This window comes from Molothrus ater, chromosome 2 (assembly GCF_012460135.2).
Source record: "Molothrus ater isolate BHLD 08-10-18 breed brown headed cowbird chromosome 2, BPBGC_Mater_1.1, whole genome shotgun sequence".
Taxonomy (NCBI): domain Eukaryota; kingdom Metazoa; phylum Chordata; class Aves; order Passeriformes; family Icteridae; genus Molothrus; species Molothrus ater.
The window spans coordinates 73,169,568-73,186,606 of record NC_050479.2 but is presented as its reverse complement, the minus strand read 5'-3'; the positions used below and the strand labels follow the sequence as shown (position 1 = coordinate 73,186,606).

The following is a 17,039-nucleotide window of genomic DNA, read 5'->3' as shown; positions in this document are numbered from 1 at the left end:
CTGCACATCAGCCTGCACATCATTAGAGCCTTTCTGCTTGTTTACACAAGATAAATGATCACAAAGCAGACTGAGCAAGTTGGTCTGTGATTTCCTCAGGTATGCTGTTGCCCAAACTGCTTGGCCAGACTGTCACTTGGCAGAGATTTTATTGTCTAAAATCAGCAATACACAATGGCTGGACAACAGCTGCATTCTTCCAGACCTCAAGGCCTAATCCAAAAAGTCCTTTAAATGGGCTGCAGCCAAAAGCACATGTGGACACTGAGACATCTGGACAAGCAGAGCCCTGCACTCATCCTGATGAGCACTGCCCCTCACTGTCTTCATACTGCCACAATTCTCTCCAAAAGTGAATTGGCTTAAGGCACTGGTGTTAAACTATTAGCCATTTATTGTAAAATTAATCTCCTATTTAAACTCCAATCCCTCCAAAACCCTGATTCCAAGCCTTCATTCTTACCTCTAGTCCTTTCCTTTTAATAAAAAAGCAGCATATCTCTGAAAGCCGCAGATCATTTCGATCTCCAGATGTACAAACATCGCTAAAAGCCAGTTTGTAGGTCGTAAATGAAGAACTGAGGGGTTTTATCAAAAACAAACATATGCACACATACACTCACACAAAACAAAATACAAAAACACAGCAGAGGGGCAGGATTGCCAATCTGAGTTAAAAGGCCATCTGAGGCCTCAGAAAGTTCACCTTGTTAACAGCTAATAAAATTTTATCCTCAGCTATTATTATGTAAAAGTAACTTTTGTGTTCAAACACATGGTTTAAGGAAGCAATACTCCAGTGTTATAATTAGCTTTAATCAAGCATGAATTAGATATACTAGAAACTGACAACTTGTAGAATATCATCACAAGCTGTTTTAATTATAATTCCGTTAAAAAGGAAGAGCATTAAATACAAAAAAGCAAATTTTAAAAAATTACTATTTTTCTACAAATTCATATATGTTTACCTTACATAGGGAAACATGACATATTGAGGGGAGAAATCCAGGGCAGCTCTCATACAGAGATTTCTGCACAAAATGTTAAAACATCAAAACTTTTCATTAAATAAAAAACCTCAGAAAAAAAATCCCGATCAAGTTTTTCGAGGCTGAATTAAATCCAAGAATTAAACCCAAAAGCAAAGACACACCTTCCTTTGCTTTGGTGACGGAGTCTCTAGGAATAGGAGACTCAGTTTAGACGACTGGCTGGAGCCAGCCGGGATCGTACCTGTCCATGCCAACTCCCGCTCTGCTTCTGAGCCCTGCTGGCGGCGTGCAGCTGCTCCAGAGGTAAATCCCCACTGACCACACGTGGAAGGCACACCTGGAAACTGGCAGGCACACGTAGCACAGCCTTTGCCCCTCTCAGCTCCGCAAACTCCCTGGCGAGGCACTGCCCAAGCCATGCCCTCACCAGCAGCAGAACCATCGGCCGGCCAGGCCATGGTGGCCCTGGCCCAGGGTGCCGCTCCTCCGCCTGGCACGGGCGGCCTCTGCTAGGGAGGTGCCATCCACAGCCCAGGCTCCAGCAAATGCTGCCATGGTGCCTGGGGGCTGTGCAAGAGCAACACCCACCTCGGCACAGGCAGGAGAGCTTCTGCATCAGGGCCTCATCCTGTGCCAGCAGGTAATAATGGCCGCGGCCCACGGCCCAGGGGCCCGCGCTCCCCCTCCATTGCCTCACCAGCCAAACCTGCCTCACAGAGATTCCATTGCAAGGCAAAGTTATTCACCAGCATGGAAATGACTGAAGAACGAGCAAAATTATCGCAGCTGGAATATCTATATAACAAGCTGGTTACTCATAATGAACTTTCGTCCCCTTCGTCCCTGCCGTCAGTTTTGCCTGAAACACCAACTACTCATCTTCCCCGTGAAAAGAGACAGTTAAGGCCTTCTGGCAATTTACATTTATTAAAAGTCTCTATTTTTTTGTCTTCTTCTAGTCCCATAGCTTGGATCATCCACATTTCTTCTGACTAAAACCCTGAAAACACAATGTCCAAGGCTCTGGGAACACTCTGTATTTGCCTCGCGCCAAGTGGAATGTATTACTAGATTACACATATGATCTTCGTTATCTGGGATATTTAGCCTTTGGCACAGGACCCCTAGAAGATGACATGCCAGAATCACTTACTGTGCACTGGAAGAAGGAAGAACAGCCTCTCTGTGAATGGCATAACATTACTTCTATGTAAATAAGTGGAGGAAACACCTTGGAAACTTGTCGAATCTCCAGCTTTTACCTTCCCCTTCTCCAACCATAAGAGCCACATAACAAAACTGAGTAGAGGTAACATTTTAGGAACTTCCTTTTCAGGTTCTTTAGGGATTTATTCATAAAACTTTCTAAAAAATATCCTTTGGGATTTTTTTTTTTAAAACAGCCTGTGCTTCCAGCTTACACCAAAATAATATCATAAACACTCTTCATACTGTAAAAAAGAGTTGTTACATTTTTAGTATTTTAACACCTTTAATGTGTGGACACACAGATCTATAAATGGTCTTCCAGACTTAGAAATTGTGAGATTATATTACTTGGTTTCAGCATGTAAAAATATCACCTTCAAAGATCTGTTGAGGTGTGCAATAGAAAAGGGGAAGCTGCTGGCAGCTGCAGCACAGATTTTGGCTGTCCCTGTGAAATATTAGAGATGCAAGCAGAAGACCACCAATGCAGAGCAAAAACTTGGGTTTTGTCACATGTGAAAATTGTTTTGAGCAACAGCAGAACAAAAGCCGAAAATTTTACTTGAAACAAGTCTTTATTATTCTGTGTCAATTATTTGAGATGACAATACCCAATGCTTTAAATCCAGGCCTCACACATTTCTGTTTCAAGCATGTAATTTGTATTGCACTGAACTGTATCATTAAGTTGAGCAGGTTTCACTAAAAGACACCAAGAAAAAGTAAGAGGAAGATTACAACTGTGGAACAAGTCTGTGGACAAATATAACTAACCCAAATCCTTTGCTGATTTCATACACATTAACGGAGTTAACAATCAAATTTATTTTTTCTGCACCTGAATATGAGCCAAGAAAAATACCAAAAGCTTACTTTTCCAATGTATTTCTACAATAACCTTGCTCAAAGTGCTTCTGAAGAGTACATCTGATGATGTGAAGAGTCTCTACATGGCTATTCATCACAAGTTTGTGATGACAAAGTAGCTGTAGAGCGGAAAAAGGAAGAAAAACAAGAACAATGTGGCAACGGTGGCCTGCATATCTTCATCTCTTGGATGTAAGGGCCCAAATTCCACTGTAATATCTGTACTATTTACTATGTTTCTCTTCTGCCTGCAGGTACAAGTCAAGTGAGGTATGGATTATAGCAAGGTTTCCCTTCTGTGCACCACCATGCCATACAGCCATCCCAGAATTCTTCCATAGGCCGAGTATCATGTGACTCCTTCTATATGATTGACAAGGCAAGGAAAGATTTGTAATGAAAGCTGAATGTTCATGAAACCATGATACAGCAGGAGAAAAAGATGACAAGCTTTTAAGCACACAAGACTTTCAGACTTGCTTCTCTTTCAGGACTGGTAAGAGGACAATGGCACAAACAAGCACTGGTTTTTCCAACTAGATCATCTTGTCTTGCTCACATGCTTGGGTCATCACAGCTACCATAACACTACCATTGAAAACCTTAGTCCTCTGAAGGCTAAATAGCCATCTCCAGATGTCACAATGGTTTCTTTGAATAAATAGCATTAATAAACTTTAAAATGCCCCAGAGTAAGTCTGTCCAAAGTGCCACTACATTCTATGAAAGTGCCCTGTATATAAACCAGGGACACCTGACATATAAAGTGGTATAAAAATACAAACTGACTCGGCTTCTAAGTATTTCCTGCCCTTTTAAACTTTGCACTTGTTCATTAATTTCAACAAATATTGAGGTGAGCCAGCTGCTGAGGTGAGAGCATTCAAATAAATCCCTCACAGATGTTTGTTAACTTCAGATAGGAGCTTTATTATCTACAAATCATTAATCAACCATTAACAAGTAAGTGTTATGGAGTCCCAGTATTAAGGTTCACTGCCAGAGAAGAATGATAGATTTTGCAGGCTGGCTGTGTCTATAAGAACTAAGAGCAGAGACAGGTCTGAGGTAAAACATTTGGAGGAGATTAGAAAACATGAGAAGTCATTTTGTTGCTCTTCAGCTCTCCTTCAGAGAAAGCACTTCACCAGAGTTAAGCATTTACACAACAAACCGAGTGGAAAGATCAAACTCATCCATCAGTTTGGTGATGAAGAGGAATGTACTTTCCACAGCCAAACAAGGAAGTCAGGCACAGGTGAGAATTGCTGCTCCTGAGAACAATAATAAACACCATCCAAAGTGTTACACTCTAAACTGAAAGACTCTGAAGCTACAAAATCGCCTGCTCTGACTTCAGAGTCCTCAGACTTCACCCAATACCTCTCACAAAGGCCACAGACTTCTGCTGGAAACAACAGAAGCAGCTAAATTGTTCCATGCCACAGGCAGAGGACAGACATGACTGAGGCAGCACCCATCAGTTGTTGTGTAGGATAAGCATGGCTTACTGCAGAACAAGGAAATGCATTCCCCTCTTTGGTCCTCTCCACCACACAGCTTCTGCTAACTGGCCTTACGAGAGAATCCTTTCACACAGTAGATTTGGAAATAATTCTGATCTGGACTACACAAGCAAGACACTTCAGAAAGCACAAAATTCTTAGGTGAAAATGTAGTGTGTATTACACTCGATGTCTCTCCAGCTATTTCTGATTTCTGATACTTATGGAGCAGGCAATAAAGTAAATTTAAAAAGCAGAATTGAAGAAGAATATTGCCTGAATACCAGCAGGTAAATGAATTTTGACTTTCCTATTTTGCAACTCTGATTTTTTCACAGAATACTTTCACAGGTTTCTGAAATACTATGGAATTCTAAATTATGCAAACCAGATATTAATTAGATCAAAGACAGAAAACTTTCCAAAGCTCACGTACTGATTACTTAATGCACCACAGAGTAGGAAAAAATATTCCTTACAAAGCCATACTTTTATTTCCCTCCATAACATTTCTTCATAAGGAGCAATACACAGCTGGAAGCATTAACAGCCGACCAGATGGTTCACTTCTCGATAAACATGTTTTGTAAGTTTAAAGTCTAATGAACTGTAGTGCAGGGAGAAAAAAAGTTATGTATGCAGAGTGGTTCAAATGGCAGGTCAGGGCTGGGGCTGGACAGGGGACTAGCTCCACAGAAACTTCCATTTCTATGGCAGCTTTACATGGGAGGAGGGAGGGAGGAAGGATGGCCAATTCTGGCAGAAGACAAGGACAAAAAAGGCTGAATGCTTAACACCCACAAATTCAGCCCCACAAGCGCTAATACTGGACAGGGGAAGGTTGTGATCACCAAATCCTGGCCCACAGCATTGTCCTGAATCAGCAGGTGCTTCCAGAGCCCTAGAGAGCCTGTACCATGCAACAGGCAATGACCAAAGAAACTCAGCTCAAATTACAGTGTGCAATCCGGAGTTACACCTGACACTGCGGAAGTGTCCAAGGCAACAAGCACTCATCTTCCTCTGCCCATGCCATCTCCACAGGATGCAATCCAAGCCAGTCACAAACTGTTCACAGCTGAGCAGCCCAAATGTCACATGCCTGGTTACAAACTGCAGAGCAGCCCTGCCCACCCGGCCAGGTATAAACAACTCAGTGGGGCAGCACTGGGGAAACCCCTTCTAGGAGACCACCTGGTGCCTGGGCTGGTTCTGTCACATCTTTCAGCAGCCTTTATAGCTGTGCAGCTACCGAGGAGCCTGAACTGTGTTCAACAAGCTGGTGTGGACAATAGTTCAAAAACATTTCAAGTTTTGGGCTGAGAAACTGCGAAACAACACAGCCAGCAAAAGTCACTGACTCACCTGGAGGCCGATCTAGATCTGCTGAGTGCTTTGACAAAGATCAAAGATGGTGCAGACTGACGTCTTTGGGCCAAACTCTTCATCTTCTGATTGGAAAGAGAAACAAAATGAAATCACAGGTGAGATTTAGAACAGTAACTGCACGCATTCAAACTGAGCACAGCCAGACTCCAATTTCAGGCCATGGGAAAAAGGCTGTTATTGCCCTCAGCAACCCTTGAGGGGGAAAATAAGGTAAGAAAAGCAGGAGCATTACAAGAAAGCCATTGTAAAGAATAGCTGAAAAGTAGTGTCTATACACAGATACTTGAGGTACCCTGCACACATGAAATAAACACCTAGAGCTGGTCCTTGACCACTTTTTTGTCCCTTAGTAAGATATATTTATCAAATATCCAGGTGGTGGTTTAAATTTCAAATACTTCATATATTTCTGTGTCACATCTGACATCTACCATTATTTAAGGTTTGTATTCTACTCACCTGACCTTAAACATTTTATTAGGCTACCCCTTTTTAACAAATCTTTAGAGATGAGAGCATCTTCCTTCCCTACTACTCAGTCTGGAGCATATCTTGCCCATCAGTAGCCAACAATGACATTTTTTCGTTGCTGATTATGCATGAGAAAAATAAAATGGGGAGAGACAGGACAGTTGTTAGCACAGAAGTAGAAAGAGAATGGGAAAAAGGAGACACTCAAAGACAGAGAACACCACAGGGAAAAAAAAAGAAAGCACAAGGAAGAGATGAAAATGTCAGTAGCTAACAAGAGAGGATGGATTTCCATTTAGTGAAGTTGAACACTACAATAAAAATACCGAGCAAATAAATACCACAGTTTTCCCCAGAGGTAGAAATTTTCAAAAGCACCCACAGGAGACAAAAATACACATTTTCCTGAACCACAATGCATTCAGCCTCCCTCCTGCAGCCAGAAGCAGGACCAGCAGAGTAGTCCTGGCCCTGACCCTGGAGGGCTGTCTTGAACCAGTTGTGCAGCCTGCTGCCAAGGTGCATGACCTCTCCTCTCACTGACCCTCCGCCAGAAGGGTGACTGTTACATTATTTAGCTCAAATACTTTTCAGAATAAACTGGGGAACAAAAGAACCAGGGTCAAAGTCCTCCTGAGACCCTGACAGGAGAATATCCAATGATGCAGTGGTACCTTACAGCACCACTGAGAGCCCACAAACAGGTGAACCTCTGACAGCCATGAAATCCCTGCTCTCAGCTAATCACAAAGCATGACTCTCTTCCTTCATACCAGAAATAACCTCTGACTACCAGGACAAATATGTCAGGACAGTGGGAACAACTGATTCCTCTGCCAATGTATGCGCTGGACGTGGCATTCATTCTGTTTGGGCAGGTGCACAGTGTGCTCCCCTCGGAGAAACTCTGCATATTTTACTTGCTTGTGACAAGTGCATTTATTTTACTCACTGCAGTCCATCTGTTATTGTGTCAGTTTTTTGGTTCTCTCTTTATTGATGTAGAGCAGACTTGTTTGTTTTGTCACTCAGTTACAGCTATTGTGCAGCAATTGTTATAAATTCAACTGCGTAATTTCAATTTGCCTTTAAAAATTATCCCCTCCTCCCTATTTTATCAAAAAATAACCTTCTCAAGACTGATAAATTAAGTCTTGGAACATTTAGCTGTCTCCAATTGGACTATAACTGCATAATAAAAGATTACTAATAAAAGAGATGCCCATTTTTAATAGTTTTTTTAAATAAATAAGTAAGATAAATTGTTCTAGTGAATTAAATCTGTTTGTCTTACTGCTAGCTAATCTGAAAAGCTGTTAGAGGTTTTAAAAGTAGCACACCTGCAAATACAAAGACAAAAAGAGATCTGTGTAACAATGCAGTGTAACATGCTACAGAAGACCAGCCACACATGTCACACAACAGGCAGATTTCAGAAGTTAATATAAAGCATCACCTCCCAGTGGGAAATTTACTGCAATTTACACATTACTGGGCAGGTGGCTTTTGAGGGGATAAGAACTGGAGCATCTCAGCTCCTGCAAATGCAGTGGAAGTTTGGTTACATTTTCAAGAGATCTTCAGGTCTGAAAAGAAAGCCGCTGGGAAAAAACCTGCAGTATTTTAAAATCTATGGCAATTACAGCATTATTTTTCATGCTTGGGTTAGCAGTGCTGAATAGCACCTGTGCCACCGAGATTCTAGTCTTGACTCAAATGTCTGAAGACCAAAGTAAAGTGTAGACTACAGCAAATTTAGGAAGAGCTCAAATAACTGGCAGAGATTATCTTGGTTAGGGGGATCCCAGAGGTGTGTGACCCAGCCTCTCTGAACCTGCTGACAGCAAGACCCATTCAAGCAGGCCACTCTGGGCCACCTCCAGTGCAGGTCTGTGCTACCTCCAAGGATGAGATTCCACAGCCTCTCTGGGCAAACTCTTAGCACAGCTACTAAGCATATCTTAACAGAAAAAAAAATAGACTCAAAACATAAAAAGATCACTGATGAGAAAAGGAAAATTTTCACAGCACTCAAGTGAGTCAGGTCAGCTGTATGCAAATAAACACATTACACAGAGACATTGATTACAGACAGAAAGGGGTGTTTTATTTCTGTTTTGCTACGTACAGAGTTTGGGAAGAGAAAATAAGTGACCGTCATGACAATTTGAGAAGGGAGAGGATAAATTCACTTTTTCTTAAGTTGGATCCAGTTGCCTGCTATCCTCATTTTTATTGCTTTTATTATGTGCAAGGATGGCAATGTGGAGAAGAGGAGATATATCCTGAACAGCTGTTGTGAGAGCAGATGTTTGGGAGGAAAAGGAGATGCACTGACCAATTATTTAAGCATGGGACACAGAGAAGCATTTCTCAACATGTGTCCCACATCATTACCTCCCATTTTTTCATGTAAATATTAGAAAGGTCAACACAGACAGAAATTCTCATACTTGCTGGCTGAGTCACACCCATGTGAAATGTATCATAAAATCAGTATCTATAATGAGTGTTTACAGTGTGCATTTAGATGCAAAGATGATAATCTTGTGTCAGTCAGGACAAACTAGAGTTACGTCTGTCTTCCTCACATCCAAAAGCTGGAGTTGCTGCCCCTTCCCCTCCGATTCAGGTTTAACTTCATACTTTCTGCATTTCTGGTTGTGGTTGTCTTGACTTCTTAACAGAAACAAAAAGGTTTTGCAATTTCAGTTGTTGGACTGGTGGTAGTATTTGGCCAGTTTCTCATTTGGTATAAAAAATTCATAGGCCTGTAGACTGGAGAAGAATGAATTTACACCAGATATCGATCAGACCTACAATCTGACACACTGTTTTGTAAACTGTGATGGTAGGCGGTTTATGAGCAGACCAGCCCACCATGCAGAAGACAGAAAGCTTACAAAACATCACTGAAAATATGCTGCCTCTCCTCAAGAATCAGAACCCCTATGGACTACAGTAAAACTTGCACAAGTATCTCCCAAGTCATCAGCTTGGGGAAAAATGTATTCCTGGATGCCAGTATTCAACTAATTTTGCCTCAGAGTTGAAGTGGATGATGGCACTATTTGAAATTTATATAAATCAATATATTGCCAAGTTACAATATTGCTTTCCACTGTGGAAAAGGTAACACATGGTAAGACCAAAAAAATTGGAACTGTTCCTGCACTTTACATGTATCACTTTACTATATCATGCTTCTAAAGAGAATGGCAGAGTGTGAATTAAATAAAGAATGTATGAAAAAAAATTAATGGTACTTACTATTTATTTTGTGATGGCAAGTAACTTAAGTAATGCATATAGAGTGTTTATAATATTTTCAAGTGTCTAGAGAAGTTAAAAATTATGCACTAAGTGGATACCCTGCTGCAGCTACTGGTCAGAGCAGGCAGGCTAAGCCAGGGGCAGTGTGCAGTGATTCCCCAGGAACACACTGCCCACATTGCCAGGTTGTGCTGCCTGACCCATGCCATGGTGAGACACATGCAGGAAGATTCCTCTCCCCAGCCTCTGACTCACACACCTGAGCTGTCTGCCCTGTGCTCCTTTTAGAGCTGACAGAGAGAAAAGGACAATTTAGGGCATGGCTCATCTTGCCTGAAGAAGTTTTTCTCCATTGACTGTAAAAGAAAAGCAAGGTGACCAAGAAAACAGAGTTAATCATCATCAATCCTCTCCTTGCTATCTGAGCAAAGGACAGGGAACAGAAAAATGTATATGCTCAGTAACTCAGGGAAGAACTGTCTTCTTGCAGTGGTTTGAGCTTAGGATGAGAAAATGTTACTTGATGTCTATTTAAGAACAGACACACAAACAGTTGAAAAATTTACTTAGTTCCTGAGTGACAGGTAAACACAGCAGAAATGCCTCCTCAGCAATGTGCAGATAACCTTGTTAAAGCCTCCCCAGACACTGAAGGATTTCAGGCTCCTGATTTACAGGCTCACTCCAGAAATGGGTCAAGGCTGGGACATCTGCCTGGGTCATTTAACTGGGTGACAGGGACAACCCTCAGATGTGCCAATGCCTCAAGCTGAGGATTGCTTTCAAGTGGCTAAGCTCTCCCTTTCACTGCTTTATTTTTCTAATGAAAAGAAGTCTGATTTTAACAAATCCTACTCTCTAAATATATTTAAGTTAATAACTGTGAGGGATTTCACCCATGCAAACTCTGCTCTTGTTGTCTGAGCAACAAAACATATCTGTGGCACACACTCCTGGTTTAGCTAGATATGAACCAAAGCACTGACAACAAATCCTTACCAGAAACTGTGGGGCAAATTTCAGCTAAATGCCTGAAAATCAGAAAAATCATAACAACCCTCAGCATATAGCAGAATAACTGGGCATCACTCTTACCCCTGTATCACTGGGCCACTTATGAGAGGCAACAGATTATATTTTCCTACATATACTAAAATCCAGTATTTGTTAGACTTACAGACTAGAGTTGTCAAAAAGTGCCAAACATAACAAGAATTCTTTTATTTTGTTATAGCAAGAAATGGACCTATGCTGACCTATAGCATTCTTGAGCCCTCAAAAACAGGGTGAGAAGATGACTGCATTTGAACTGCTGGCTCAAGCAGCAGAGATGTAGAGAGACCCATTTACCATAAAGGCAGAGCAGGTGACAAAACTATGTGCTTTTGTTTATGCTGGCAGAATACTTTTACTTACAAGGACCTTCCTAGAAAGAAAGCCATTTTTGGATGGATAATTGTGGAGAAAACAATTGCAGGGGCACAAGAGAAAAGAGCTACCAACACAGTGGAACCAAAAGCACATCCTCATGGAACAGCAGCTGCTAGAGAGCACAGCAAAGGCTGAAAGCTATCTCAGAGTATAAAGAAAAATTGATAAAAGAAGCTAGGAACAAAACATGTTTCACCATACTTCCTGAAGGATACAAATCTTTGGAAGCACTTATATGGATGTCTTCAAAAGATTCCGCTCATCTGCATCACTAGATGAAGATGTGAAAGATCAGTAAACACATCATAGAGGAGGGGAACATTGAGCATTGAGTATGCTGCTTGTGGGTCCTACAGTGAGTCAGTGCACTGCTCAGATCAGTGACTGGGTTTGTGATGGTCCTGCTGAAGCCCAAAGTTTCCTTTCAAGCTTGCCACAAAGCATGAAGGTTAACACATGGATAAAATTCTGTCCCAGTTTCTGTACGTACAGACTTTCTCAGGAGCAGTTTAGAGATGACAAGAGAGAGGAGATTCCCCCCACTCCACATCCATACTTCAAGCAACATTAAGTAAAGAGGCAATAATTTGTTATTTGTGGTTCTTGGGCGTTACATCCCCTATGACCTATCGTGCCCCTCTCTTTCCTAGTGCCACCTGGAGGGGCAAACAAAAAACCCAGGAATAGGAAACTCAAGAACTAGAACACATTGTTTTCTGCATAATTTTCAGGTTCTCTCATGGACAGAAAAATAAAGGATTGCTAACACTAGTTAGTAATTAAATCAGCACCAGGAGGCACATCACCACAGGAAGTTACCACAAGCCAGCACATCCTACCAAGGTGATTTTAACCTAATGACCCACTTTGCGGGTGATTTCATTAAAGTAGGAGCTTTTTCAGTCCTCATCAGAGACAAAATAGCTACAGGATATATCTGCAGGATGATAGGAATTGTTCATCACTTCACTAAATAGTGCCAGAAGTGTTTCTAAGTGTCTGAAATTTCCAGCACTACCAGGTGTGATTTTAGAAACAACCCACCAGATCCTCAGCCAGGACAGAATCTTGCAGGAAGAAGAAATCCCTGCTTAAGAAGATTTATCTTAAAAAAGATAAATCTCTTGGCATGAGATCAAGGTATCATACCATATAATGGCAAATACATACTTGATTCATCTTTTCAGAGTAAAACAAGGGATGAAGATTATGTATGATTACTCTTCCAATGCCATTAATTTGCTTGAATTTGTCCATTTAATCACACTGTTGAGGAACACTAGAAGTCCCTTTTCCCTGCCAGTAAACTGTTGCTGCATTTGTGACCAGAATCACAAAGAAACACATATTTACGGTGATGGAATTGCCAGATTTCAAGCCTCAAACCATAAATGCTACTTTGATTAGTATTCAAAATGGTTAATTTTTTGCACACTTTGTAGATGTAAATATTAATTGCTGAGCCTCCAAAACATTTCAAGAATTTACTTGAAATCTTCAAGGATGCAGCAAAAATCCTAGGACTGACTCCTTGTGCTACCAGATATTGTTTTGCATAAAATATTCAGGGTTGGCTGGAATCTAGACCCTCTGAGAAGAGAGAAGTGAAACACCAGGAAATTATAAATATGGTTAAATGACCCAGCTGCTACTGCTGACACAGTTACATAAAAGACATTTCTGCTGCATGGTTTGTTTTGACAAATTTGTAGAAATAAGCTCTATCAGTATAATCACTTTTAGTCATGCTACTGCAATCCACTTCAGTTGCATCAATTTATTGGAATTGGTTTCTAAGCTAAACAGTCAATACAAAACTTCTGTGTAGGTCAATCACACATGGTGACTCCAGTAAGTCCAGTAAAGGAGGGAAACTCGCCCAGAATTTTCCACAAGCATTAACTAAAACACTGCACTTCAATGTCACCTTTTAGCAGAGTGTTGTAAGCATTTAACAGAGAGAACCTCCCACAGACTGTGAGGTAGGCTAGCAGTGCAAATTATTGTGCATGCCAAGAATAGGCACAGAAACGTTTCCAGGATATTAGTTTAAATGGTCACATAAAATACATGAAAAAAGCCCTAGACATTTTCTGTCCCTGTTCTGGTTCTGTGGTGGGATCAAGTATGTGGATCCTTCAGCTTGGTTTTGACAGCCAAGTGGAAGATGAAGTAGGAGTTCAGAAAACCACAGAACAATGCAGCAAATCTCAGCTAATTTGAGCAAACATAGTCACAATAATAAAAAGGGAGAAAGGTTCAGTAGTCACCTAGCACCTAGCATCACATATTTAGGGGTAGCTTTTGCCAGAAAGCAAAACAGTTGATGTTAAATATTTATTTGCAACAAAATTGTTTAACTTGACATGCTGTGTCACCAGCATCAAAACTGATTTCTTGCCAACACATTCTTCCATTTTGCTGTATGCAACCAATACAAACAAGGTAAGCTCCCTGTTACCAAAAAAGACTTTCTGTATTGTGAAAAAATGATGCTTTGGCACTGAGTAGAAGACAACACAAAGGTAAATATAGAGTCCAAAGGACCTAAATAATAAAAGAAATATTTGAACTGTCACTGAGATCCAGCTTCAGGCAAAATTAGGAATACTCCTTTCCTGTACATGGATAAAGGTTGGAAGCTTCTTCCCCAGAGAGACATAAAGAGGTGACATGCTAGCAGTCTCAAGGAAGCACCACAACTGTGGACAAGCAGCTGAGCTGCTGGCTGGATGTTGGTGGCTGCCTGTGTTGGTTGTGCATGGTGTACCAAGCTGCCATACGCTGCAGGGCCCAGCCAGGGTCTCAAGCTGCTTCTCCACAGGAGGATCTCCATTTGTACCCCCGCTGCATGTGCCTCCACGCTGAGGAATTCCAAAAGGGCTGCCAAGAACTGTAAAAAGTAATATCCCTGCTCTCTTGTCAGCGTTGGCAAAAACAAGGTCTGCATTCCTTCGACTGTGGGCTCTTTGGAGCAGGAATAGGAAACACAACACAACACAATAGTGCTACCATTAATATTTGTCCTCAGAATGCTGAATAATGAAGTGGAACTTGCACGATAAAAACGTTCATCTTCACAGTACTCGAACTTCTCATTTCAGGTGGGTGCCTAGCATCAGAGCTCTGCCAGGTTGGAAGGTACATGGTGTTCTGTCTTCAGCAAAAATGAAATAAATGTTTGATAAAAATCAAAGCTGCACATGTAGCCATCTCAAATTACATCACAGCACTTGGAAAGGGTGAGTATCTACTCCATCATTTTGCCCAGCTGGGCAGCAGAAGGTACTCCACCACCTTGTGTAGGTGTATCACATGCCCAGTTCAGAAACCAATCAGGTATTAACTGCAGTACTTTAAGTGTAGTAGAAATCTTGACAATACTCTCTCCAGGCAACCATTCCACCATTGACAGCAGCTGCCATAAGAAGGAGTCCCCAGGGCTGCAGTCAGGCTGGAGCACTACGTGGCTTGGTGGGACACAACCCATGGAAACACACAGCATCACCTCCTAGCCCAAAGAGACCCATCAGCATTGCTGTGCCATGGCCAGCAAAATCCCAGGGACTGCTTAGCCACATCATTGGACACAAGCTCAGACTTTACTACCATCCTAAATTGTCACCAGGTGGACAGATTTACTAAGGGACACTGAAACCTGGCCAGTCATTCTAATCCTGCCAGCCTATTTGGCAGCCGTCTGAAGTGTACCTCTAAAGACAAGGCAGTGAATAGATTTAAATGTCATTGTGAAGCAAAATCTGCAAGGCAGCAAGGTACCAGCTCTACTTTGGATAGAAAAACATTTCAGCACTTGCTAAACCCAAGAGAAAAAAAAGAATTCCTGTTTTATACAGCAGGAAGAATCTGGTTATCACAGCTCGCTTGTTACAGCTAAGTAAAAGGCAGAAACAAGTGCTTGGCTGTATGCAGAAGAGAGCATTTTGCACTTGATTATGTCAAATGCTGAAAAGCAATCTGAGACATCAAGCAGATTTTACAACCAGTTTTGAAGATGGGATGAGGTTCCTCTGCTATCAATTGTATACACTTTGCACAAGGTGCTTTCTCAGGGAGCTTCTTATATTCCTCTTGCACAAAGCACGTGCGAGAGCAGCCACCGAACACCCTCATCTCGACCAAACCCTTCGCTCGCTCTCTCCAGGCACACATGCAGCAGATCCCTCTTCGATCCCCTGGATAACAGCTCTGCAAACCATTCCCCAGCTCTCTCTGATACCCACCGAGCAAAACCTCCAGAAATACATTCAGCAAAACGTCCTTCGCGTTTCCCCACGAAATCCATGTAGCAAACCCTTTTATCGGTCCAGCACATCCGTGCAGCAACACCCTCCGCGCCAGATTCCCGGGGGATCCATGCAGCCAAGCCCTGTGCCTGCACCGAACAGCACCCGGCAAACCCTTCCCGAGCTGCCCGGGACAGCTGTGCAGCGGCGCTCCGGACCTACCCCGGACACCCCGGCAGCAGGCTCCCTGTGCTCCCGGGACATGCGTGCAGCCAGCCCCCGAGGTGCCCGGTTATCCACCCATCGGCCGCACCGGGCACCGCGGCACTCCCGGCTCCCCGGGGAGCCCGTGCACGAACCCTTCCCGCCGACAGCCTCGGCTCCGCCAGCGGCTCCCCCGAGCCCGGTTCCGACGGCGGCGTGCAGGACTCGGGGAGATGGCGCGGCGGAGCGCGCGGTGGGGCCGCGCTGACCGGCGGTGCCCGCCGCGGGAAGCTCCGGGACACGGACAAGGATCGGGGGGCGCTTTCCCGTGCGGTCTCCGGGGGCGGCCTCACCTTCTTGCTGTCGGCGGCGGCGAAGCCCCTGGTCTCGCCGCTCACCGAGGACGAGCGGCCCGGGCCGAGGTGCTCCTGTTGCGGGGACATCACGTCCATACAGCCCCGCGCCGCCGCGCTCCCGCCGCGGGGACACCCGCGCCGCCGCCCGCACCATGGACAGGGCGCGCCGCGCCGCGCCACGCCCCCCGAGCGCGGGACACGCCCCCTAGGGACACGCCCTCGCAGGCCACGCCCCCTCCGCCGCGCCGGGCCCGCTCCGGGCAGGGGGTCCCGCAGCGGGAGGGCGGCAGCGCGCATGCGCGGCCTCCGGGGGGCGCGGGGGGACGGGGACGGCGGGGGACGGCGGTGGGCGGCGGTGCGCGCGCTCGCATCCCGCGCCTGCGCGCGCTGCGGGACCGGGGGCGTGCGGGGCCGGCGGGGAGCCGGGAGCTGGGAGCTGAGGGATCCCGGGAATGGGACGGGTGTGACAGGGACACAGCACTGCCGGGCGTGTCGGGGGTCACAGCGCTGGGGGCGCGCTGCAGGGGCCCAGAAGTGGCGCGGGTGTTGTGGGCACAGGGCGCTGTGGCGGGCGGTGCGGGGTTAGAACACCCGGAGCTGCTGTGGGGTCCCGGGAGTGGCGCGGGTGCTGCCAGACCTGTGGTGCCCCGTATGTCCCCGCAGCAGCCAGTTCAGCGCCAGGCATGGCTCTCCCCAGAGCCCTCCCGTCTGAGGAGCGAGCAGTGGGCTGGGGGCAGCTGTGGGGGTCCCTGCGACCATGGCACCAGAGGCTCCCAGTGCGCTGGGGGACGCCGAGGGGATGCCACCGCCAAGGGGATGCCATCGTGCTCCGGAAAGCCGTGAGCAATAAGGAGGAGGAACCACTAGTTCCACTAATGGATGGTGTTGGCTCAAGAACAAATGGTTGTAAGTAGGCTATAAATAAATCTCAGCTGGAGAAGGGAAGAAAGCGTCCTGATCGTACTGATCCGAAGAGGAGGAGGATCCCTGCCAGCCGGGAGCAGAAGGTGTAGTGCTCCAAATGGTGGTGGTTTGATATAGCTGTCGTGTTGGTACATTATTGTATACCTTCATTAAACGTGGTGTCTTCAA

General features: G+C 44.4%; 1 protein-coding gene across 3 annotated transcripts in view; it reads right to left on the bottom strand.

The window, feature by feature from the left end:
- Positions 1–16,133, bottom strand: part of ARHGAP20 (Rho GTPase activating protein 20) — a 56,591-nt gene extending 40,458 nt beyond the window's left edge. Inside the window, exons 1-2 of one of the 3 annotated variants that reach the window (XM_036404155.2) lie at positions 15,945–16,133; positions 5,942–6,024 (exon numbers count right to left, since the gene is read on the bottom strand). In XM_036404155.2, the coding sequence (XP_036260048.1) occupies positions 5,942–6,024; positions 15,945–16,043 (182 nt within the window). In that variant the 5' untranslated portion in view covers positions 16,044–16,133. Of the gene's footprint in view, positions 1–5,941; positions 6,028–15,609; positions 15,637–15,944 lie in introns of those variants that run through there. The other 2 variants (XM_036404153.2, XM_036404156.1) reach the window with 2 other exon arrangements.
- Between the last annotated feature and the right edge of the window lie 906 nt (positions 16,134–17,039).